General features: G+C 41.2%; 1 protein-coding gene across 4 annotated transcripts in view; it reads left to right on the top strand.

The window, feature by feature from the left end:
• The first annotated feature begins 8,376 nt into the window (after window positions 1–8,376).
• tspoap1 (TSPO associated protein 1) overlaps window positions 8,377–21,594 on the top strand; it is a 77,865-nt gene continuing 64,647 nt past the window's right edge. For 2 of the 4 annotated variants that reach the window (XM_086309743.1, XM_086309742.1), the window contains exons 1-2: window positions 8,378–8,866; window positions 9,616–10,652. In XM_086309743.1, the coding sequence (XP_086165869.1) occupies window positions 9,762–10,652 (891 nt within the window). In that variant the 5' untranslated portion in view covers window positions 8,378–8,866; window positions 9,616–9,761. Of the gene's footprint in view, window positions 8,867–9,615; window positions 10,653–16,770; window positions 17,041–21,594 lie in introns of all 4 variants that reach the window. The other 2 variants (XM_086309741.1, XM_086309744.1) reach the window with 2 other exon arrangements.

The raw sequence follows: 21,594 nt of genomic DNA, 5'->3' as shown, positions 1-21,594 counted from the left end.
CATGGAAATGGCAAAATTAGAGCCAAAATGTCACCTTCTCTTCCAAATGGCGGACTTCCTGTTGGGTTTGCGTCAATGGGCCCACAGACTTTTTTGTTCGTCTTGGAATGATACACATGTGTGCCAAATTTCATACATGTAGCTCAAACGATGTGGTCGTAGGGCTGCATTTAACAAGGCATAGGTGGCGCTCTAGAGCCATTTCCCAGTGCTCATAAGTAAAACCATTAAAATACAAAATTTTTCACCAGACCTGGCATGTGTGCAAAATTTCATGAGTTTTTGAGCATGTTTAGGCCCTCAAAAAGGCCCTTGTTTGGGGTGAATAATAATAATAATAATTAAAGCTGCAAGCAGCGTTATGAGGGCCCTCGCACCCCCGGCACGTCGAGCCACTGCCAACACCTCAAACCGGCACGTCCGATGTGATGTCACATTGATGGATTTCATGCTTTTAATCACCAGCTAACATTTCATCTTATTCAACCAGGATTATAGTCATGCCACTAGGTGGCGCTCTAACCATTATTGACAAATAGCATAACAAACATTTCCAAGCTCGAGTCTCATCACACCTGCGACCTTTGGGAGAGATTGGACATTGTGTTTTTTAGTGACAGCAGATTACTGCTTTTTGCGAGTGATTGAAACTCTACGTGCCGCCATGACCACCCCGTTTCCCTGAACGGAAAAAGCTTCGCAATTTAACATCACAAAGGTCTTTAGATTCTACACACTGAAGAATGCTTCAATATGATGAAATCCCTTGGAGGAGTTCGTCAAAGTATGAGGCCTGAAAAGGGGGGAAAATGTCATCAAAATTACACATTAATTTTAAAATGGCTGACTTCCTGTTGGATTTGGGATATTGCTCCAAGAGACTTTTTTGTACATCTTGATATCTTACACAAGCTTACCAAGTGTCAGACTCATAGATGAAACACAGAGCAGGGGCTGATGTTTTGAAATATTGTAGGGGGCGCTGTGGAGCCATTTTGCGCTATTCAAGGAAAATGGTTACATAACAACAATGCCTTCATCGATTTGGAGGTGTGTGCCAAATTTCAAGCCTCTATAAACTTTCCAAGCCCCTCAAAAGCCACTTCATCTTTCATGATGAACCGCGTTGCCACCAGGGTGCGCCGTTCAGTTTAAAGTCACAATTTTTGCACTGAAGCATCACGAGGGACTGATGGTGATATTCACCGCTTTTGAGGTGGCCACGATGAACCTGTGAAAATCAGTACAACAAAGTTAAAGCCATGACATTTCCTGTTGCCACTAGGTGGCGCTGTCCGTATTTCCGACAATGGGCACATCAATCTGTTCAGGGCGGGTCTGACATCATGCCTGTAAAGTCTGGTACTGATCAAACTGGATTTCATTGAGTTATACTAATTTGTTTCTTCATGGCGTGACATCAAAGTTCGCCATGCTGCTGGGGTCACACCCTTTTGCGAAAAGTCACAGTTTTCACTGTAACCCAAGACCAACTCCTTAAGGCTTTTCTGGAGAAATTTGAGGCTGCAGATGTCACCCATCACTATACTGTACCCCAAAGTGTAAAACATGACATTTCCTGTTCCCACTAGGTGGCGCTGTCCTTGATGTCAAATATGGCAGTTGAAATATGTTTAGGGGTGGACCCTTATCATATGTGTTCACTTTGGTCAAGGTCAGAAAATGTATGACAAAATGAGAGGCAATAAGATTTTCAAGGCGAGTCATTGAAATTCGCCATGGCGCCACGGCCTCATAGTATTGTGAAAACTCAAAAGCTCCGCAATTTAACATGGCACAAGGGTGTAGTTGACACTGACCAAATATGAAGGTTATGAAATCAAACCCCAAGGAGGAGTTCGCAAAAGTTCGAGGCATGGAAATGGCAAAATTAGAGCCAAAATGTCACCTTCTCTTCCAAATGGCGGACTTCCTGTTGGGTTTGCGTCAATGGGCCCACAGACTTTTTTGTTCGTCTTGGCATGATACACATGTGTGCCAAATTTCATACATGTAGCTCAAACGATGTGGTCGTAGGGCTGCATTTAACAAGGCATAGGTGGCGCTCTAGAGCCATTTCCCAGTGCTCATATGTAAAACCATTAAAATACAAAATTTTTCACCAGACCTGGCATGTGTGCAAAATTTCATGAGTTTTTGAGCATGTTTAGGCCCTCAAAAAGGCCCTTGTTTCGCCTGAATAATAATAATAATAATAATAAGAAACGGAGCAGATACAATAGGGCCTTCGCACTCTCGGTGCTCGGGCCCTAATTAAAGCTGCAAGCAGCGTTATGAGGGCCCTCGCACCCCCGGCGCGTCGAGCCACGCCCAACACCTAAAACCAGCACCTCCGATGTGATGTCACATTGATGGATTTCATGCTTTTAATCACCAGCTAACATTTCATCTTATTCAACCAGGATTATAGTCATGCCACTAGGTGGCGCTCTAACCATTATTGACAAATAGCATAACAAACATTTCCAAGCTCGAGTCTCATCACACCTGCGACCTTTGGGAGAGATTGGACATTGTGTTTTTTAGTGACAGCAGATTACTGCTTTTTGCGAGTGATTGAAACTCTACGTGCCGCCATGACCACCCCGTTTCCCTGAACGGAAAAAGCTTCGCAATTTAACATCACAAAGGTCTTTAGATTCTACACACTGAAGAATGCTTCAATATGATGAAATCCCTTGGAGGAGTTCGTCAAAGTATGAAGCCTGAAAAGAGGGGAAAATGTCATCAAAATTACACATTAATTTTAAAATGGCTGACTTCCTGTTGGATTTGGGATATTGCTCCAAGAGACTTTTTTGTACATCTTGATATCTTACACAAGCTTACCAAGTGTCAGACTCATAGATGAAACACAGAGCAGGGGCTGATGTTTTGAAATATTGTAGGGGGCGCTGTGGAGCCATTTTGCGCTATTCAAGTAAAATGGTTACATAACAACAATGCTTTCATCCATTTGGAGGTGTGTGCCAAATTTCAAGCCTCTATAAACTTTCCAAGCCCCTCAAAAGCCACTTCATCTTTCATGATGAACTGCGTTGCCACCAGGGTGCGCCGTTCAGTTTAAAGTCACAATTTTTGCACTGAAGCATCACGAGGGACTGATGGTGATATTCACCGCTTTTGAGGTGGCCACGATCAACCTGTGAAAATCAGTACAACAAAGTTAAAGCCATGACATGTCCTGTTGCCACTAGGTGGCGCTGTCCGTATTTCCGACAATGGGCATATCAATTTGTTCAGGGCGGGTCTGACATCATGCCTGTAAAGTCTGGTACTGATCAGACTGGATTTCATTGAGTTATACTAATTTGTTTCTTCATGGCGTGACATCAAAGTTCGCCATGCTGCTGGGGTCACACCCTTTCGTGAAAAGTCACAGTTTTCACTGTAACCCAAGACCAACTCCTTAAGGCTTTCCTGGAGAAATTTGAGGCTGCAGATGTCACCCATCACAATACTGTACCCCAAAGTGTAAAACATGACATTTCCTGTTCCCACTAGGTGGCGCTGTCCCTGGTGTCAAATATGGCAGTTGAAATATGTTCAGGGGTGGAGCCTTATCATATGTGTTCACTTTGGTCAAGGTCAGAAAATGTATGACAAAATGAGAGGCAATAAGATTTTCATGGCGAGTCATCGAAATTCGCCATGGCGCCACGGCCTCACCGTATTGTGAAAACTCAAAAGCTCCGCAATTTAACATGGCACAAGGGTGTAGTTGACACTGACCAAATATGAAGGTTATGAAATCAAACCCCAAGGAGGAGTTCGCAAAAGTTCGAGGCATGGAAATGGCAAAATTAGAGCCAAAATGTCACCTTCTCTTCCAAATGGCGGACTTCCTGTTGGGTTTGCGTCAATGGGCCCACTGACTTTTTTGTTCGTCTTGGCATGATACACATGTGTGCCAAATTTCATACATGTAGCTCAAACGATGTGGTCGTAGGGCTGCATTTAACAAGGCATAGGTGGCGCTCTAGAGCCATTTCCCAGTGCTCATATGTAAAACCATTAAAATACAAAATTTTTCACCAGACCTGGCATGTGTGCAAAATTTCATGAGTTTTTGAGCATGTTTAGGCCCTCAAAAAGGCCCTTGTTTCGCCTGAATAATAATAATAATAATAATAATAAGAAACGGAGCAGATACAATAGGGCCTTCGCACTGTCAGTGCTCGGGCCCTAACAAGCAGCGTTATGAGGGCCCTCGCACCCCATCGCGTCGAGCCACGCCCAACACCTACAACCAGCACCTCCGATCTGATGTCACATTGATGGAATTCATGCATTTAACCACCAGCTAACATTTCATCTCATTCAATCATCATTATAGTCGTCCCACTAGGTGGCGCTCTAACCATTACTGACAAATGGCATAACAAACATTTCCAAGCTCGAGTCTCATCACGCCTGCGACCTTTGGGAGAATTTGGACATTTAGATTTTGAGTGACAGCAGATTACTGCTTTTTGGCGAGTGATTGAAACTCCACGTGCCACCATGACAACCCCGTTTCCCTGAACGTAAAAAGCTTCGCAATTTAACATGACAAAGGTCTTTAGATTCCACACACTGGAGATTGGTTCAATATGATGAAATCCCTTGGAGGAGTACGTCAAAGAACGGTGCCTGGAAAGAGGGGAAAATGTTGCCAAAATTACACATTAATTTTAAAATGGCTGACTTCCTGTTGGATTTGGGATATTGCTCCAAGAGACTTTTTTGTACATCTTGATATCTCCTATAAGCTTACCAGGTTTAAGACTCATACATAAAACACAGAGCTGGGGCTGATGTTTTGAAATTTCGTAGGGGGCGCTGTGGAGCCATTTTGCGCTATTCAATGAAAATGATCACATAACAACAAAGCCTTATGCACATTGGAGGTGTGCGCCAAATTTCAAGACTTTTTAAACTTTCCAAGCCCCTCAAAAGCCACTTCATTTTTCATGGTGAACAGCGTTGCCACCAGGGTGCGCCGTTCAGTATAAAGTCACAATTTTTGCACTAAAGCATCACGAGGGACTGACGGTGATATTCACCGCTTTTGAGGTGTCCACAATGAACCTGTGAAAATCAGTACAACAAAGTGTAAGACATGACATTTCCTGTTCCCACTAGGTGGCGCTCTTCATATTCCTGACAATGGGCACATCAATCTGTTCAGGGCGGGTCTGACATCATGCCTGTAAAGTCTGGTACTGATCAGACTGGATTTCATTGAGTTATACTAAGTTGTTTCTTCATGGCGTGACATCAAAGTTCGCCATGCTGCTGGGGTCACACCCTTTCGCGAAAAGTCACAGTTTTCACTGTAACCCAAGACCAACTCCTTAAGGCTTTTCTGGAGAAATTTGAGGCTGCAGATGTCACCCATCACTATACTGTACCCCAAAGTGTAAAACATGACATTTCCTGTTCCCACTAGGTGGCGCTGTCCTTGAGGTCAAATATGGCAGTTGAAATATGTTCAGGGGTGGAGCCTTATCATATGTGTTCACTTTGGTCAAGGTCAGAAAATGTATGACAAAATGAGAGGCAATAAGATTTTGATGGCAAGTCATCGAAATTCGCCATGGCGCCACGGCCTCATAGTATTGTGAAAACTCAAAAGCTCCGCAATTTAACATGGCACAAGGGTGTAGTTGACACTGTCCAAATTTGAAGGTTATGAAATGAAACCCCAAGGAGGAGTTCGCAAAAGTTCGAGGCATGGAAATGGCAAAATTAGAGCCAAAATGTCACCTTCTCTTCCAAATGGCGGACTTCCTGTTGGGTTTGCGTCAATGGGCCCACTGACTTTTTTGTTCGTCTTGGCATGATACACATGTGTGCCAAATTTCATACATGTAGCTCAAACGATGTGGTCGTAGGGCTGCATTTAACAAGGCATAGGTGGCGCTGTAGAGCCATTTCCCAGTGCTCATATGTAAAACCATTAAAATACAAAATTTTTCACCAGACCTGGCATGTGTGCAAAATTTCATGAGTTTTTGAGCATATTTAGACCCTCAAAAAGGCCCTTGTTTCGCCTGAATAATAATAATAATAATAATAATAATAATAATAATAATAATAATAAGAAACGGAGCAGATACAATAGGGCCTTCGCACTCTCGGTGCTCGGGCCCTAATTAAAGCTGCAAGCAGCGTTATGAGGGCCCTCGCACCCCCGGCACGTCGAGCCACTGCCAACACCTCAAACCGGCACGTCCGATGTGATGTCACATTGATGGATTTCATGCTTTTAATCACCAGCTAACATTTCATCTTATTCAACCAGGATTATAGTCATGCCACTAGGTGGCGCTCTAACTATTATTGACAAATAGCATAACAAACATTTCCAAGCTCGAGTCTCATCACACCTGCGACCTTTGGGAGAGATTGGACATTGTGTTTTTTAGTGACAGCAGATTACTGCTTTTTGCGAGTGATTGAAACTCTACGTGCCGCCATGACCACCCCGTTTCCCTGAACGGAAAAAGCTTCGCAATTTAACATCACAAAGGTCTTTAGATTCTACACACTGAAGAATGCTTCAATATGATGAAATCCCTTGGAGGAGTTCGTCAAAGTATGAGGCCTGAAAAGGGGGGAAAATGTCATCAAAATTACACATTAATTTTAAAATGGCTGACTTCCTGTTGGATTTGGGATATTGCTCCAAGAGACTTTTTTGTACATCTTGATATCTTACACAAGCTTACCAAGTGTCAGACTCATAGATGAAACACAGAGCAGGGGCTGATGTTTTGAAATATTGTAGGGGGCGCTGTGGAGCCATTTCGCGCTATTCAATGAAAATGATCACATGCCAACAAAGCGTTCATCCATTTGGGGGTGTGTGCCAAATTTCAAGCCTCTATAAACTTTCCAAGCCCCTCAAAAGCCACTTCATCTTTCATGGTGAACCGCGTTACCACCAGGGTGCGCCGTTCAGTTTAAAGTCACAATTTTTGCACTGAAGCATCACGAGGGACTGATGTTGATATTCACCGCTTTTGAGGTGGCCACGATGAACCTGTGAAAATCAGTACAACAAAATTAAAGCCATGACATTTCCTGTTGCCACTAGGTGGCGCTGTCCGTATTTCCGACAATGGGCACATCAATCTGTTCAGGGCGGGTCTGACATCATGCCTGTAAAGTCTGGTACTGATCAGACTGGATTTCATTGAGTTATACTAATTTGTTTCTTCATGGCGTGACATCAAAGTTCGCCATGCTGCTGGGGTCACACCCTTTCGTGAAAAGTCACAGTTTTCACTGTAACCCAAGACCAACTCCTTAAGGCTTTCCTGGAGAAATTTGAGGCTGCAGATGTCACCCATCACAATACTGTACCCCAAAGTGTAAAACATGACATTTCCTGTTCCCACTAGGTGGCGCTGTACCTGGTGTCAAATATGGCAGTTGAAATATGTTCAGGGGTGGAGCCTTATCATATGTGTTCACTTTGGTCAAGGTCAGAAAATGTATGACAAAATGAGAGGCAATAAGATTTTCATGGCGAGTCATCGAAATTCGCCATGGCGCCACGGCCTCATAGTATTGTGAAAACTCAAAAGCTCCGCAATTTAACATGGCACAAGGGTGTAGTTGACACTGACCAAATATGAAGGTTATGAAATCAAACCCCAAGGAGGAGTTCGCAAAAGTTCGAGGCATGGAAATGGCAAAATTAGAGCCAAAATGTCACCTTCTCTTCCAAATGGCGGACTTCCTGTTGGGTTTGCGTCAATGGGCCCACAGACTTTTTTGTTCGTCTTGGCATGATACATATGTGTGCCAAATTTCATACATGTAGCTCAAACGATGTGGTCGTAGGGCTGCATTTAACAAGGCATAGGTGGCGCTGTAGAGCCATTTCCCAGTGCTCATATGTAAAACCATTAAAATACAAAATTTTTCACCAGACCTGGCATGTGTGCAAAATTTCATGAGTTTTTGAGCATGTTTAGGCCCTCAAAAAGGCCCTTGTTTCGCCTGAATAATAATAATAATAAGAAACGGAGCAGATACAATAGGGCCTTCGCACTCTCAGTGCTCGGGCCCTAATAATAATAATAATAATAATAATAAGAAGAAGAAGAAGAAGAAGAAGAAGAAGAAGAAGAAGAAACGGAGCCGATACAATAGGGCCTTCGCACTTTTAGTGCTCGGGCCCTAATAATAATAAACGGAGCAGATACAATAGGGCCTTCGCACTATCGGTGCTCGGGCCCTAATAATAGTTATTATTATAGTTATAAAAAAATAATAGTTAAGATAATAAACCTTGATTAAAAATACATAGAAAATTGGCGGATTTACATCACACTAGCACTGTGTAACCACTAGTGGTCCTTCATCTCCCACAAGTTGAGAGGATGGTATGTTGCCTTCAATATCAGTAGGTAATACTCCATATTTTGGAGGAGGGGGAATAAAAACAAACACTTCAAATGAGCCCATGAACTACTCAAATCTTTACATAAAATACAGAAATATAAGAAACTGAAGCCATATAAAAACAACTGAAATCTATCCAACCTTGAAAAATTACCAATCTCATATGTCATGAAGCGTTGCCATGGTGAGAAAGGACGTGAAGTACGTGAAAGCAGCATTGCTCCTGGCCGGGCCAGCAGGATGACGCTGGACAGAGGCTGAGTGTCACACTGGTGTCTGTCACATAAACAAACCCCTTCTTGCATGGCTCTGTGGACCTTTAACAACTAAACGTAGGCGGTATTAGTGTTATTACACAGCTAATTTGAATGCTGACAGAAATACTTTAGTCAAAAGAAGATGTCCCCATTGATGAAAAGTTCATTATAGTAGTTGAGTCTGCTGAGAGGTGAGTTTGAGACAAGTTATGGCTAAAAAACAAACAAACCTTAAGCTAACACAGGCTAACAGGACGTAGTAGCCAGAAGTGTTTTTTTCTTTTTTTTCCTTTTGTCTTGTTTTGTTTTTTCCGACTCCAGGATGCTAGAGAGTGTTATTCACATTACAGAATAGCGTAATAGAGTTTAGCGTCACCTATTTGAGGGCATGACAGTAACATGCTAAACCAAGATTAAGCTAGTTAATTAGCTCGAATTAGCAGAGTCCCCATCCTCCGTGTAATACTAACCGTACTCTCGCGTCCATATGGGAACCGCTAAGTTGAGCTAGTGATGGGCAAAACGGGTTTCAGTAACGGCAGCTAAGACAGATCTTTTTTTGCATCATATCACTTATTGCATCCTAATGTTTGACTGCTGTTACATACACTCCATTGTTCGTGCCTTGTTCTGTGTTTGTTAAGATGTTTGAGTTCATCCAGGCAACGTTAGATAAAAACTAATTATTGAGTGCCATATTTATTCTAGGTAAATTTGAAATCTCTGTCCGAACATAAAGCAGTCAGCTACCATCACAATGTCCTTTCCTGGTTGCACAAAGATGTTCAGTCTTTCTTTCTCCCTTTATAACAAAACCCTCCCTAAGTAACGATCAATTTCTTAATCATCTAAAAACACTACATTTTATATTTCATATATTACCTTCATCCTTAACCTTCATCTGTCTTTTTTTTTTTTCGATTTCTCCCCCCCCCCCCAGTGACCTTACGTTATTTGCATGCTGAATTTCTAACCCACCAAACCCATCATTCACCTGCATGGCCACTCAGTTCTGATACTTAGCCAATTCTTTAGAAGTGAGAACTGTCTACCCTTCCATGCATGTTGTGCTGTGAATAAGGCATCATGACTGAAGACAGGGATAACTCTGTGGTACTGTCATCTATGAAACCATGCCAGGACCTGTCGGGCTGTGGACAAGACCTAGAGAGCCTGCGTGCTGACTGGGAAGTGGCAAAATCGAGAACACGACAGGCTCATGAAGCGCTCACTGCGGAGATTAGATGGCTACGAGAAGAAGCAGAGAGAGAGCAGCAAAGAGCTGTGAGGGAGCTGACAGCCAGGCGAGGAGACCAAAAGGACAGAAACTATAACAGACACAGGTATTTTCTGGCTAAAAAGGTGGACACTGAAAGCAGTAAATGGCACGGTAGCGTTGACTCCACACGGAAAAAGGCTTTTTGTTTTTGCAGCAGACAGACGTATACAAAGCTGGAGCACTTACTGCTAACTCTGTATATGAAGATAAACGGTGAGCAGGCAGCTTATAAATTGCATCACAGGCAGAAATTTGAGCTAGAAAAGGCCATCTTCCTTTGCCACCTGCTAGAAGCTCATGGAAGACTGTTGCAGGGGGCACAGAAAGCGGCACCCCTCAGGCATGTTTTCAAAAGCCTGTCAAGGAAGCCATCTCAGGAAGACAGCAGTAAATACTGTCAGACGACCCCCCTCCTAACCCCCCAGAGGAGCTTGCTACAGAGACCCCATAGTACCTCCCACTCACCAAAAAGCAAAATCAAACTAGATCAGTGGAAGCAGCCTTCAGAGAGGAACTTATGTGCAGCTGACCCCTGTGCCACTCCTACAGTCTTGGACACCTGTCAGAACAGATCTCCAAATATTTGCCACTCTCTCAACACTCCCCATGCAGGCTGGGACGACCAGCCGTTGTCCTGCACTGAGTCTTCTAGATCTGAGGAGTCCTCGCCGTCCAAATGTATGAAAAGAAACATGGAGGTGAGCAACTTCATATTTCCAGGTTAACCTATCCATGTTTGTTTTGTGTTTTTTTAATCATCTTGTTATTATGCAACATTCTTCTAGTTCCTGGCAGTTATGACTTTTTTATGGTTGGCATTCAGTATGTTAGTAGAAACTTTTCTATATGAAAATATATTCTGTCCTTGGTGTCCTCAGTCCATGCTTATGTGGTGGTCCTGACTGTCTTTACTTGGACAGTGCTGCATATCTTTGCCTGATCCTGCTCCTGTTGGATCTCATGAGTCAAAAGCTGCACACATGCCTTCCATAAGCATCATGATGCTTTAGAATCATGTGACCACACATGGAAAAACAATTCAATAGTACTTAAATCTGTAACCTGGCTAAGCAACATGAATCTAGTATGGATGGCTTTGTCATTTCCAAGTCAACTTTGTTGTCATATACTGACATGTAAACAGCATATATGCTGATCTCACAGTCATTGTACAAAATATTTTACATACAGTACATACAACAGTGTGACTTGAAGTGCGGAATGGTCTCAAGTACAGTTTTGGCAAGTGTTTTCACGTTAATGTTGTGCGCATGCTAGCTGTTTGCAAACATGATCATCAGATCAGTTTACTTAACAGCCACAGGTGTTAATTATAACAAAGTTTCTCTGACTTTATGCCGTGCTCATTTAACTATTATCTGTAATAATTAAATAAAAAATATATTAAAGGAGAAATATGCTAATTTTTAAGCTCCATATATTATCCTTATTTATCTTATATGTAGGGGTTAAAGCCTCTTCATCTCCCCCTTATTCTGATGATTGGGATTTGTGTGGCCTAGTGATCCTATGAGCTACATTATTGTGAGTATTCTGCTAGTGTCTCCCTAAGCCAGGGGTGGGGGAACTCCAGGCCTCATGGGCCGGTGTCGTGCAGGTTTTAGATGTGTCATTGATCCAACACAGCTGATTAAATGGCTAAATGACCTCGACATGTCTTCAAGTCCTCCAGAGGCCTGGTAATGAACTAATCATTTGATTCAGGTGTGTTGACCCAGGGTAATATCTAAAACCTGCAGGACACCAGCCCTTGATACCTGGAGTTCCCCACCCCTGCCCTAAGCAAACCGTTTTTTGCTGAAACGCCAGACTTGCGAGAACACGCCACGCCTCATGTGGACCCAATACCTGGTGCAATATAGATCAGTGGCAGTCGAGGGTGGGGACCTTATCGGTCTGATCTGCTGCAACCGGCTTTGCTTACATGGAGCATCACTGCTCTGGTGGAGAAGGAGCCTGAACCGGTGCTTGACGCTGAGAGATACCAGCTTGATATAGTTGGGCTCACCATGATGCACAGCTTGGGGTCTGTAATCAGTTTCCTGGAGAGCGGTTGGATTGTTCCATTCTGGAGTTGCTCTTGGTGATAGATGGTGAGGAGGGATGGTGTCCGGTGTTTATTATGTCTTACTCCATTTTACATATCAATGTTTTTTTTTCTCCATGTCTCTGAGAAGTATATAAAAAAAGGAAAGCTGTGCCTTTAGGTTGCAGACACATTTTTTGATGGGCTATGCAGAAATTGTTTGTGTGTTTCTGTCATGATATTTTGAGCTGCTTGACAAGTTGCATTTGAAATTACCTGAAAATACCTTTAAATTTCCTTAAAATAAACTTTACTCCATTTATGTTCACATTTCTTCTCTAGCTAGATGCTGAACTACTGCAATCAACTTTGTTTACATCTCCATCAAAATGCATCAGAGGGATGAGAAAAAAAAGATTAATTTATATTTATATAGCACCAAATCACAACAGCAGTCGCCTCAAGGCGCTTTATATTGTAAGGAAGCTGTCCAACACTATTTTCATGGACCGACCTTTAAGATAAATACAACAAAATAAAACCAGTACCAGAAAAAAGAACATTTATTAATAACACACAGGAAAAGACCCAGGGAAACAGAGTTAATGTTAAAAACGATAAAAAATAACGATAAAAACCCCAAAAACCATAAATGTCACACCTGTGTCTCAACTCTCGTGGCCCGGTCCCCAACGACTCACAGTACCGGTCCGTGGCCCAGGGGTTGGGGACCGCTGTTGTAAGGTAAAGACCCTACGGTCCCTATTAAGACCCTACGGTCTTAATAGTATTGTGGGTGGAAACTGGATGTCATTATTGTGTTATTACTGAATAATTTTGAAAAATGACCTCTTTCAAGAGTAATATACATTAACCTACCTATCATGTGAAGGTGCTCGAACATCATTCTGGATTTTTTCGGCCTATTTTAACCTCCATTTATACATATGCCTTGTTGCAGCCAATTATTTTAGCTTCTTGCTTTAGCTCCATTTCTCTTTCTTTTGAGCCAGCTTTCTTCTGATTGGCTGTTACTTGCAAAGTCAAGTCATAGTCAAAGAACAGATGGATGAATGAAATCTAAAAGATTAAGCTATCAGGAACTGTATTTTGTATATCAGTTGTGCACCGAAACAGTCAAGTAAAACGAAAGGAAAGAAGCAAATATCAGCAAATGTTGCAGCTTTTTAAAATGTCAAAATGATGCAAGATGTGTTAAATAGTTTAAAGTCCGAAACAGCCATTTTGGCCGATATGACAGCTTAGAAACTTAATTTTCACACTTTCTTAAGATTGAACCGTCTATTGGAGGTGAATATTGCATGATATGTGCAGAGAGGAGGGTGGAGGGTGTGTGTGTTTATGTGTCTCTTGTAGGACTGGCAGAATTGGGTCACTGTGCTTCCATGTCTTAAATTTTGGATAAAGTTTTCATAGGCATGGATTTGAATAATTAATCAAAGCTTGAACTGTATCTAAAAAGTGGGCAATTGTTCATCTCTCTATATTTTTCTTTAATATTTCTTACACGTTGCTGCTAAGGTATTGGACCCAAATACTAATACTCTAACAAGAATGCACTGACTCATCCCTCTTTCTTTTCGTCATGTCTGATCTGCTGATAATATTTTTCAGCATGTGTGGAAAGGCATATTCATTGTTTTTTCTTTTGGGCTTTTTAATCAGTCTATATCTTGTCTGTAATAATGTTTAAATTTCAATGTGAAGTGTGTGAGTGTAACATAATATTTATTTTCTTGTGAGATGCTCTTCCAATTGTGCCAAAATGAGCATAAAAGGATGTCTCTGCCATTGATCTATGATGCGCCTGGCTGAAGCTCCTTTCTTTGCAGGGGCATATGTGGTTTGAGATTTATTATTTTATGCTCAGTAAGATTTTTCATAGTTACTGTATCTTCTTGTAAGCAGGGCTGTAGGGCTGTTCGATATAACGATATATATCGGATCACGATATAAAAACATCTATCGTTTCATTTTACGCTATCGTTTGTTTCGTTGTGTCGCAAAATAAACTGCGGCAATATTTTTTCATCGTTTTGATGGTTACTGTAGTGGCTATATTAATTTTCTTAAAGTTCTCCCTTTCTCTTATATTTAATATAACCACACTATGAACAGACAAGCGCCTGTTTTTATGCGTTGTCGTTAGCAACAACGACGGTAAAACCACTGCATGTCCGCTTGTTTATTTTCCACATAAACCTTTCACAATAAAGCTCAAGATCCTGTTGAGACTTTTCTAAATAAACTGAATCACGTGAAAGAGTATGCAAAGTATTTATGGATGAGAAGCAAAACAGAGTCATCAGGTGCTTAAAAATAAACCTTAGACTCAAACGTTAGAACAGGCTTTTCCCCGCAGCACGCTGCGTAATAAATACTCACAAAGAAAACGGCGGCCGTTACAACTTATGTCTAAAAATGTATAGTTTCATACATCGGTTAAAACATTCGACTCCAGGTACATGACACCCAGCTGGAAACACTTCACGCAAGTCGAGCTGCCCGAGATTCACAGAATTTACAGAAAATGTTACATTTTTGTGATTTATATCGTTATCGGCACAATAGATGTCTTATATCGGGATATGAGATTTTGATCATATCACACAGCCCTAAGCAGTGGTCATGTGTACTGCAGCTCTCTCACATATTATTTAGTTGTTTTGCTGTCAAGAACACTGCTACTAACAAAGGAGCAAATTTAAAATTTCAAAGGAGTTGAAGCAGAATATAGATGGTGTTCAGAGGCACTCATGTGTTGGTTGGTTTGTCTTTAGGCTACTTAAGATTTAAGATCTTGTGAGCAAACTAAGTAATAATGGAATAGGTTGAAGCTGGGGAAACCGATGTTAGGACAAAAAAAGGAACCTTGTGTGTGTGAGCCAAAAGTCTGCGGCTCTCAATTTTTAACCATTTAATGTATCAAAATCTGCACGGTAAAGGAAATGTGAACTTTAATTTTCAGGGTGAACTGTATGTGATTTTACTTTTGATTGCACTGGCAACACACCAGAAAAATACCAGGTAGAAAAAATTTTTAAAAAGCCAAAATTTCCAGTTAGTCTTTGTTGCTCCTAACTATAGCCTCTCTAATGTTTGAAGTAATGCTTTATACGAAAGTTGCATTTTCACAACTAGAAAAAAAATGCTTATTTTAAAAATATCACTCACCAAAATGCAAATTCCTTTGGTGGTTTCTTACACAGTAAGATAGATTATTTGTTAGATAAACTATCAAAATGCAGCAAAAAGGCATCCACAGCACAGCTGGGATTTCCAGTAAATTTATTCCAGTTTACAGAGGTGAGGCTTGTCAGACACTGATTGGCTACAACTTCCTGTGTCGGGAAAGTAAAAATTATTCATAGAGGCCTATTTTAATACTGCATAATTTCCTTAATTATGGGATTAATAAAGTATTCTGATTCTGATTTCTTTACAGTTTCACATAAAGAAACTTTACTCTTAAGATGAACTTTTCGCCCTCACTGTCTAAAACATACTTTTTTTTCTCATATCCAGTCAAGTAAATGACTATACGATGTATTTCACATATCCATCTACCGTACTCTAATTGCGTCCATTTCCCTAGTGCACAACTACAGTAAAACATTACAGTCAGTTTCTGCTGGTCATAGCTGTCTGTCTGCCTGCCTCCTGCAGCCTCCCTCTGTTGCACTGTCTACTGCCCCTTGAGCAATCAATAGGCAGCCAACATCATTCCAGCGTCATCTCCATGGAAACGAGCTCTAGTCCCTGTAATGATTGGGTCCCTTCTCAAAACCTGCCTTTTTGTGATAGGACGATGGATGCAGTCCTCCCAGCCCCCTCCTTTCATAGACACTCGACATCTCACACACACATTTTTCTCTTCGTCCTCCTGCTTCACCTTTATAGCGCAGCAACCAAGAAGGGATTAAGCACCCTGTTGAGTCTTATTGCTTCTGGATGAAATGCTTCTTGACAAGGCAGCATGAATACGGAGAGACTCACAGCTGAGGAGTAAGCATGCCACCCACATCTCAACCTTGCTGAGAGAATGAGGGCTGAAGCGAAGACCTGTTAGTCTGTTCTTTTTTTCGCTATCACACGTCTCTTGTCGTGTTCTACTTGATTTGGGACTGCACGGGCTATTTCAACATTACGTAGGGTATGAGTGAACTAGCGTGTCTTTCCTTTTCTATTTATGACAACCCTCCCCCTCGTGCAGACGAGCAGCGAGGCAAGAAGAAATGGGTTATTTCAATGTTGTGAGCTGGACTCTGAATCTGAATGCTACACTGTGATAAATATAACAGTATGCTCAAGAATGCTGCTGTGCTGTGACATTCATTGATTGGTTTTCACAAGCGAAGACCAAAAATATATAATATCCCTTTGGAGCTGATTGTCCTCATTTTGGAAAACGTCACTGCGTAAAGAGAGGAGGTACTTTAGAGATGAACCAGGAGTTATAACTGCTTTTAATCAACCCTCAACATCCAGCACGAGAGCTGTTTTTGTCAGTACCATTTAGATTTACAAAATTAAGAGCTTGATACCATGGCAGTAAGAGTCATTTGCTTGTTTTCAGACACTTCACCTTAGCCTTGAATAAGAGCCCAGTCCTGCTCGTGAACTGGTGGAAGTCAACCTGCGGTCCATGTAATTCTCCTTCAGCAAATGAAACACAAGCAATGGCTTGGTCTTGGTCGAGCACCTCTTGTGGTCATATTGATCTCCTCCGCTCTGTTTAACTTTGACAGAGAGTGATGTACGACTTGTGCACTCAGCCTGAGCAGCCTGAGCCCGCGCCGGCAAACGGAGAAATGGAGAGCCGCGAAGAGGCGAAAGCTTTTGAGGCACAACAGCCGGAGTTGAGGGGGTCGGTGGAGCAACATGATAAGCAACAAGGCAGCCTCTCAGACAAGGCAACCCCAACGACAGCTAATGTCACTACAACATCACTGTTAGGAAAGAGGCACCACTCGCTTTACGCAAACCTCAGTGGCTTAGAAATGGAAGGGATACATAAAGTAAGTGCGGAACACCAATGTGTCTTTCTGATGGTTAATGGCTTGGAAATGTTTGGGCCTGGATAGGTGTCAACCTACTATTAGAGAGAAGCTAATGTATGTAGAGTATTACAGGATCATTTTGACAGGAGATTTCAACTCAATACTCAAGGTAATGTTCAGGTTGTGTTGCAAACCATAATATGGGCTAGTTCTGCATATCCTCTGTAACTGAAAGTCACAGAGCCGTTATTTAAGTACAAATCATTTGTATGGGATTACACTGGTGTTGCACTGCTTATTTTCATTAAAGCTTCTTTATTAAGTTGCTGTAGTAGAAATAGATTGTTAAACAGGAATCTTTCTTTATATGGTGACTTTTTTAACCTCTATATGTCCTCTAAATATTCAAAGTCAGCACTGAAGCCACAAGATTGTAGTATGGCTAGTAGATACTAATTCAAGTAGCTTCTCTAAGGAGTTGTAGTATACGAAGCTATTACCACAGCCAAAACATCCTTAGATAATACCACTTTGGAATAAAATACCAACAAATGAAACAAAGCGTATCAAAAATATTTGGAATAACTGAACACGAGTGGTTTAAACTGCTCTAAAAAGTTGGTCAGTTCTGTTTAAAGTTGCAGGCAGTCCCTCGGAGCTGCAGGAAAAAGACATGTCAAAACAGCATCTCCATTAAAGTATGCATAGACAGCTGAATGAGTCTGGGCCCCGTTGAGCTGCTATAACTTGCTACACCATTTATCTTTGTTTTGCCATGTGATTGTTTTTAGTTTTATCTTTTCAATCACATAGTGTTCACAGAGAAATTTCCACTTTTTTGACAGCATTTTTTCTCCCCAAAACATTGGCCCTTCCTTGTTTATCTGAGGCTCTGAATGTTTCTGTAGTTATGACACAATTTCATCATTTAAGCAAAGTAGTAATCTGTGTGCAATATTACCCACTCTCTTCCCCACCCCCACAACTTTATTACCCACAATCACCATTTAGCAAAAGCTAAACACACATCCTGGCAGAAAATCTGTGGCCACACACCCTGAGAGGGAGCATAAAGTGATGCCTAAGAAATGATTATTTGGTCTTTTTATAGTAGCGATCGGCAGCTGTGTTTTCCACCAGGAATCTGCCAGTCTTACATTACTGTATAACTACACTGTTATTTGCTGTGCAGGTACCACAGTTGGCCTTTTGTTTTGTTTCCCTAGTCCCGCCCATAATTGATGACTGTCTGCGGTATGTTGTTGTATGCTAGGATGCTTTTATATAACAATGTACCAAATTGTATTACCCCCCCCCCCCCCCCCCCAAAAAAAAAAAGAGTAAAATATTGATGTAAGAAACAGAGCATGTTTTGCATGGAACTGCCCTGTGGAGAAAATTGGTTGGTTTTAATGTTTTGGTGTAGTTTATCAGATTTTAATTATACAGAGTGGCTTGGCTTAAGAATCAGAAAGTATTTTATTCATTCATTAATTCACAGAAGTGGTTAGAGCTCATATTACATACATTTTTTAAGAAGTTGCTGCTGTAAACATTTCCTGTCCATGCACAAAAGAGGCATGGTTTTACTGAAGTCTAAGCATTGTTGACTTTCTGTGCTCTGTGATCTGCACTTTTTAACACCTGCTTTGATTCCATATTTCTGATTGCTAAGTTCCATATGGAGCTACATACAAAATCCATTTATCCGATCACTCTACTGACGCGTGTATCTTTAAAATTGACCCTGCATTCAGATTACATTAAAGGTCAACAAGCTGTGGTTTCTGTTCAGTTTTACATCGTCTAATTCCAGCTGCTGAAAACAATGATTATGTATATTTTTCTTGGCCTGAGAGAAGTGCAGAGGTATGCAGTTGTGTTTCTGCTCTGAGAATCTGCTCAAGCCTACTCTATCACCTCAGTCACTCTTGAGGGGACATTAACCACTTTGTAAAATATCCAAATCATAAGAATATGTGTCACTCGGGTGTTTTGTCAGATGTAGTTTGAAAGCCAGTAAATATAGTTTTTGTTACCTTGTCAGTGTGTCAGTTTTCCGGCTATGGATGAAGTGGCATAACTGCTACTCAGCGAAAATCTGGTAAGCTGTTTCTTCCTACTCGATTAGCTTAGTGACACATGCATGCAGGTTTGTCAGGTTAAGAGGGAGATTTAAAGGCCACGTTTTCAGATTTTTGGTCATAGTCATTGTTCACCTCAGCAATCCAAATGAGTCAATTGAGGTTTTAAGTAGTTTATATTTTTTTGTATTTTGTTCAGATGAATGAAATATGGGTGTTGAGTTGCAGTTACCATGTTTGCCCCTGGTTTGTGTAGGTTTTCTTTCACAAACTAAAGACTGTTTGCAGCAATTAAAAACACCATGCAGAGGACAGATGGACAGTTGTATCCAAGTTATTAGTAATGGTTAGAATCGAAGCAATTAAGTAGTTATGTGAAAAATACAATTTAAATATCAGACATCAGACTAATGTATCTTATTTTCTGGGCAATACAAATACACTTTATTATTTTTATTAATTCAGTTTAATTCAATTTTATTTATATTGCGCCAAATCACAACAACAGTCGCCTCAAGGCGCTTTATATTGTACAGTAGATCGTACAATAATAGATACAGAGAAAAACTCAACAATCATATCACCCCCTATGAGCAAGCAATTTGGCGACAGTGGGAAGGAAAAACTCCCTTTTAACGGGAAGAAACCTCTGCCAGAACCAGGCTCAGGGAGGGGCGGCCATCTGCTGCGACCGGTTGGGGTGACAGAAGGAAAACAGGATATGACATGCTGCGGAAGAGAGACAGAGATTGATAACAGGTATGATTCAATGCAGAGAGGTCTATTAACACATAGTGAGTGAGAATGGTGACTGGAAAGGAAAAACTCAATGCATCATGGAAATCCCCCGGCAGCCTATGTCTATTGCAGCACAACTAAGGGAGGATTCAGGGTCACCTGAAAACTGAAGGCTCTCCCTCCCATTCTACTTTTAAATACTCTAGGAACAACAAGTAGGCCTGCAGTGTGAGAGCGAAGTGCTCTAATAGGGTGATATGGTGCTACAAGGTCATTAAGATAAGATGGGGCCTGATTATTTAAGATGTTGTATGTGAGGAGCAGGATTTTGAATTCAATTCTGGATTTAACAGGAAGGCAATGAAGGGAAGCCAATACAGGAGAAATATGCTCTCTCTTTCTAGTTCCTGTCAGTACGCTTGCTACAGCATTTTGGATTAACTGAAGGCTTTTCAGGGAGGTTTTAGGAGATCATGATAATAATGATTTAAAGTAGTCCAGCCTGGAAGTAATAAATGCATAAACTAGTTTTTCAGCGTCACTCTGAGACAGGATATTTCTAATTTAGAGATGTTGCGCAAATCGGAGAAAGCAGTCTTACATATTTGTTTAATATGTGCATTTAAGGAAATGTCTTGGTCAAAAATGACTCCAAGGTTCCTCACAGTGTTACTGGAGGCCAAGGTAATGCCATCCAGAGTAAGAATCTGGTTAGATACCATATTTCTAAGATTTTCAGGGCCGAGTACAATAACCTCAGTTTTATCTGAATTAAGAAGCAGAAAGTTAGCGGCCATCCAGGACTTTATGTCTTTAAGACATTCCTGCAGTTTAACTAATTGGTGTGTGTTATCTGGCTTCATGGACAGATAGAGTTGGGTGTCATCTGCATAGCAGCGAAAATGTATACTATGTCTTCTAATGATACTGCTTAGGGGAAGCATGTATAATGTAAACAGAATTGGTCCTAGCACTGAACCCTATAGAACACCATAATTAACCTTAGTGTGGGAAGAGGACTCTCCATTTACATGCACAAATTGGAGTCTATTAAATAGATATGATTCAAACAACTGCACTGTAATACCTACAGCAGGGGTCGACAACCTTTTTGATGATGAGTGCCGTCTAAAATTTCCTCAGAAGTCAATGTGCCATATGATTGCATTAGCAATAAATTTAATAACGCTCTATATGAACAGCTACACACTATATAGAACAACTTTACAGAATTATATTTCTTCGCAGATGTTGGCAGCTATCAGTGAATAGTTATTAGCTATTTTGAAACAAAAAAAGACACTTTTTATCCATAACAGCAAATGAACTGTACAACAGAAAATGCAAATGCTATGTATGGTCTCCTCACAACCCTGAAAACAAAAATGCTGTTGTGACAGTGATGTACAGTCTCGTTGGTATATCTATGATTTCTATACATTTTACATCAGACAAAAACTTTGGTTGTAAGATTCAGATAATTATTTATTAAAAGCTAGACATTTTAAATGAGAATAAGAAAGAAAAGTATTTCTTTGCTGGTTTATATCTGACCCAGATAGACTGCAGGTCATAACTTCTTACCTGAAGTTCAGTTCACCTGACACTCGGACTGGCGGCCGCCTCGGGTCTCTCCTGCCTCCTCCCCTTTCCCTCAACCACCTGCTGGCCTCCGTGGAAGCTCCGCCATAGCCACCACCAAACAACAGAGTTATTTTTACATTTTACACATCGGCCAGCATTTGGCCAA

Source organism: Aulonocara sp. 'chitande type north' Nkhata Bay, linkage group LG10, assembly GCF_057382095.1.
Source record: "Aulonocara sp. 'chitande type north' Nkhata Bay isolate Kocher_YH1m ecotype deep benthic linkage group LG10, A_spYH_male_GT1.1, whole genome shotgun sequence".
Classification (NCBI taxonomy): Eukaryota; Metazoa; Chordata; class Actinopteri; order Cichliformes; family Cichlidae; genus Aulonocara; species Aulonocara sp. 'chitande type north' Nkhata Bay.
Note: the sequence above shows the minus strand (reverse complement) of the source record. Positions and strands in the feature narration are given on the sequence as shown.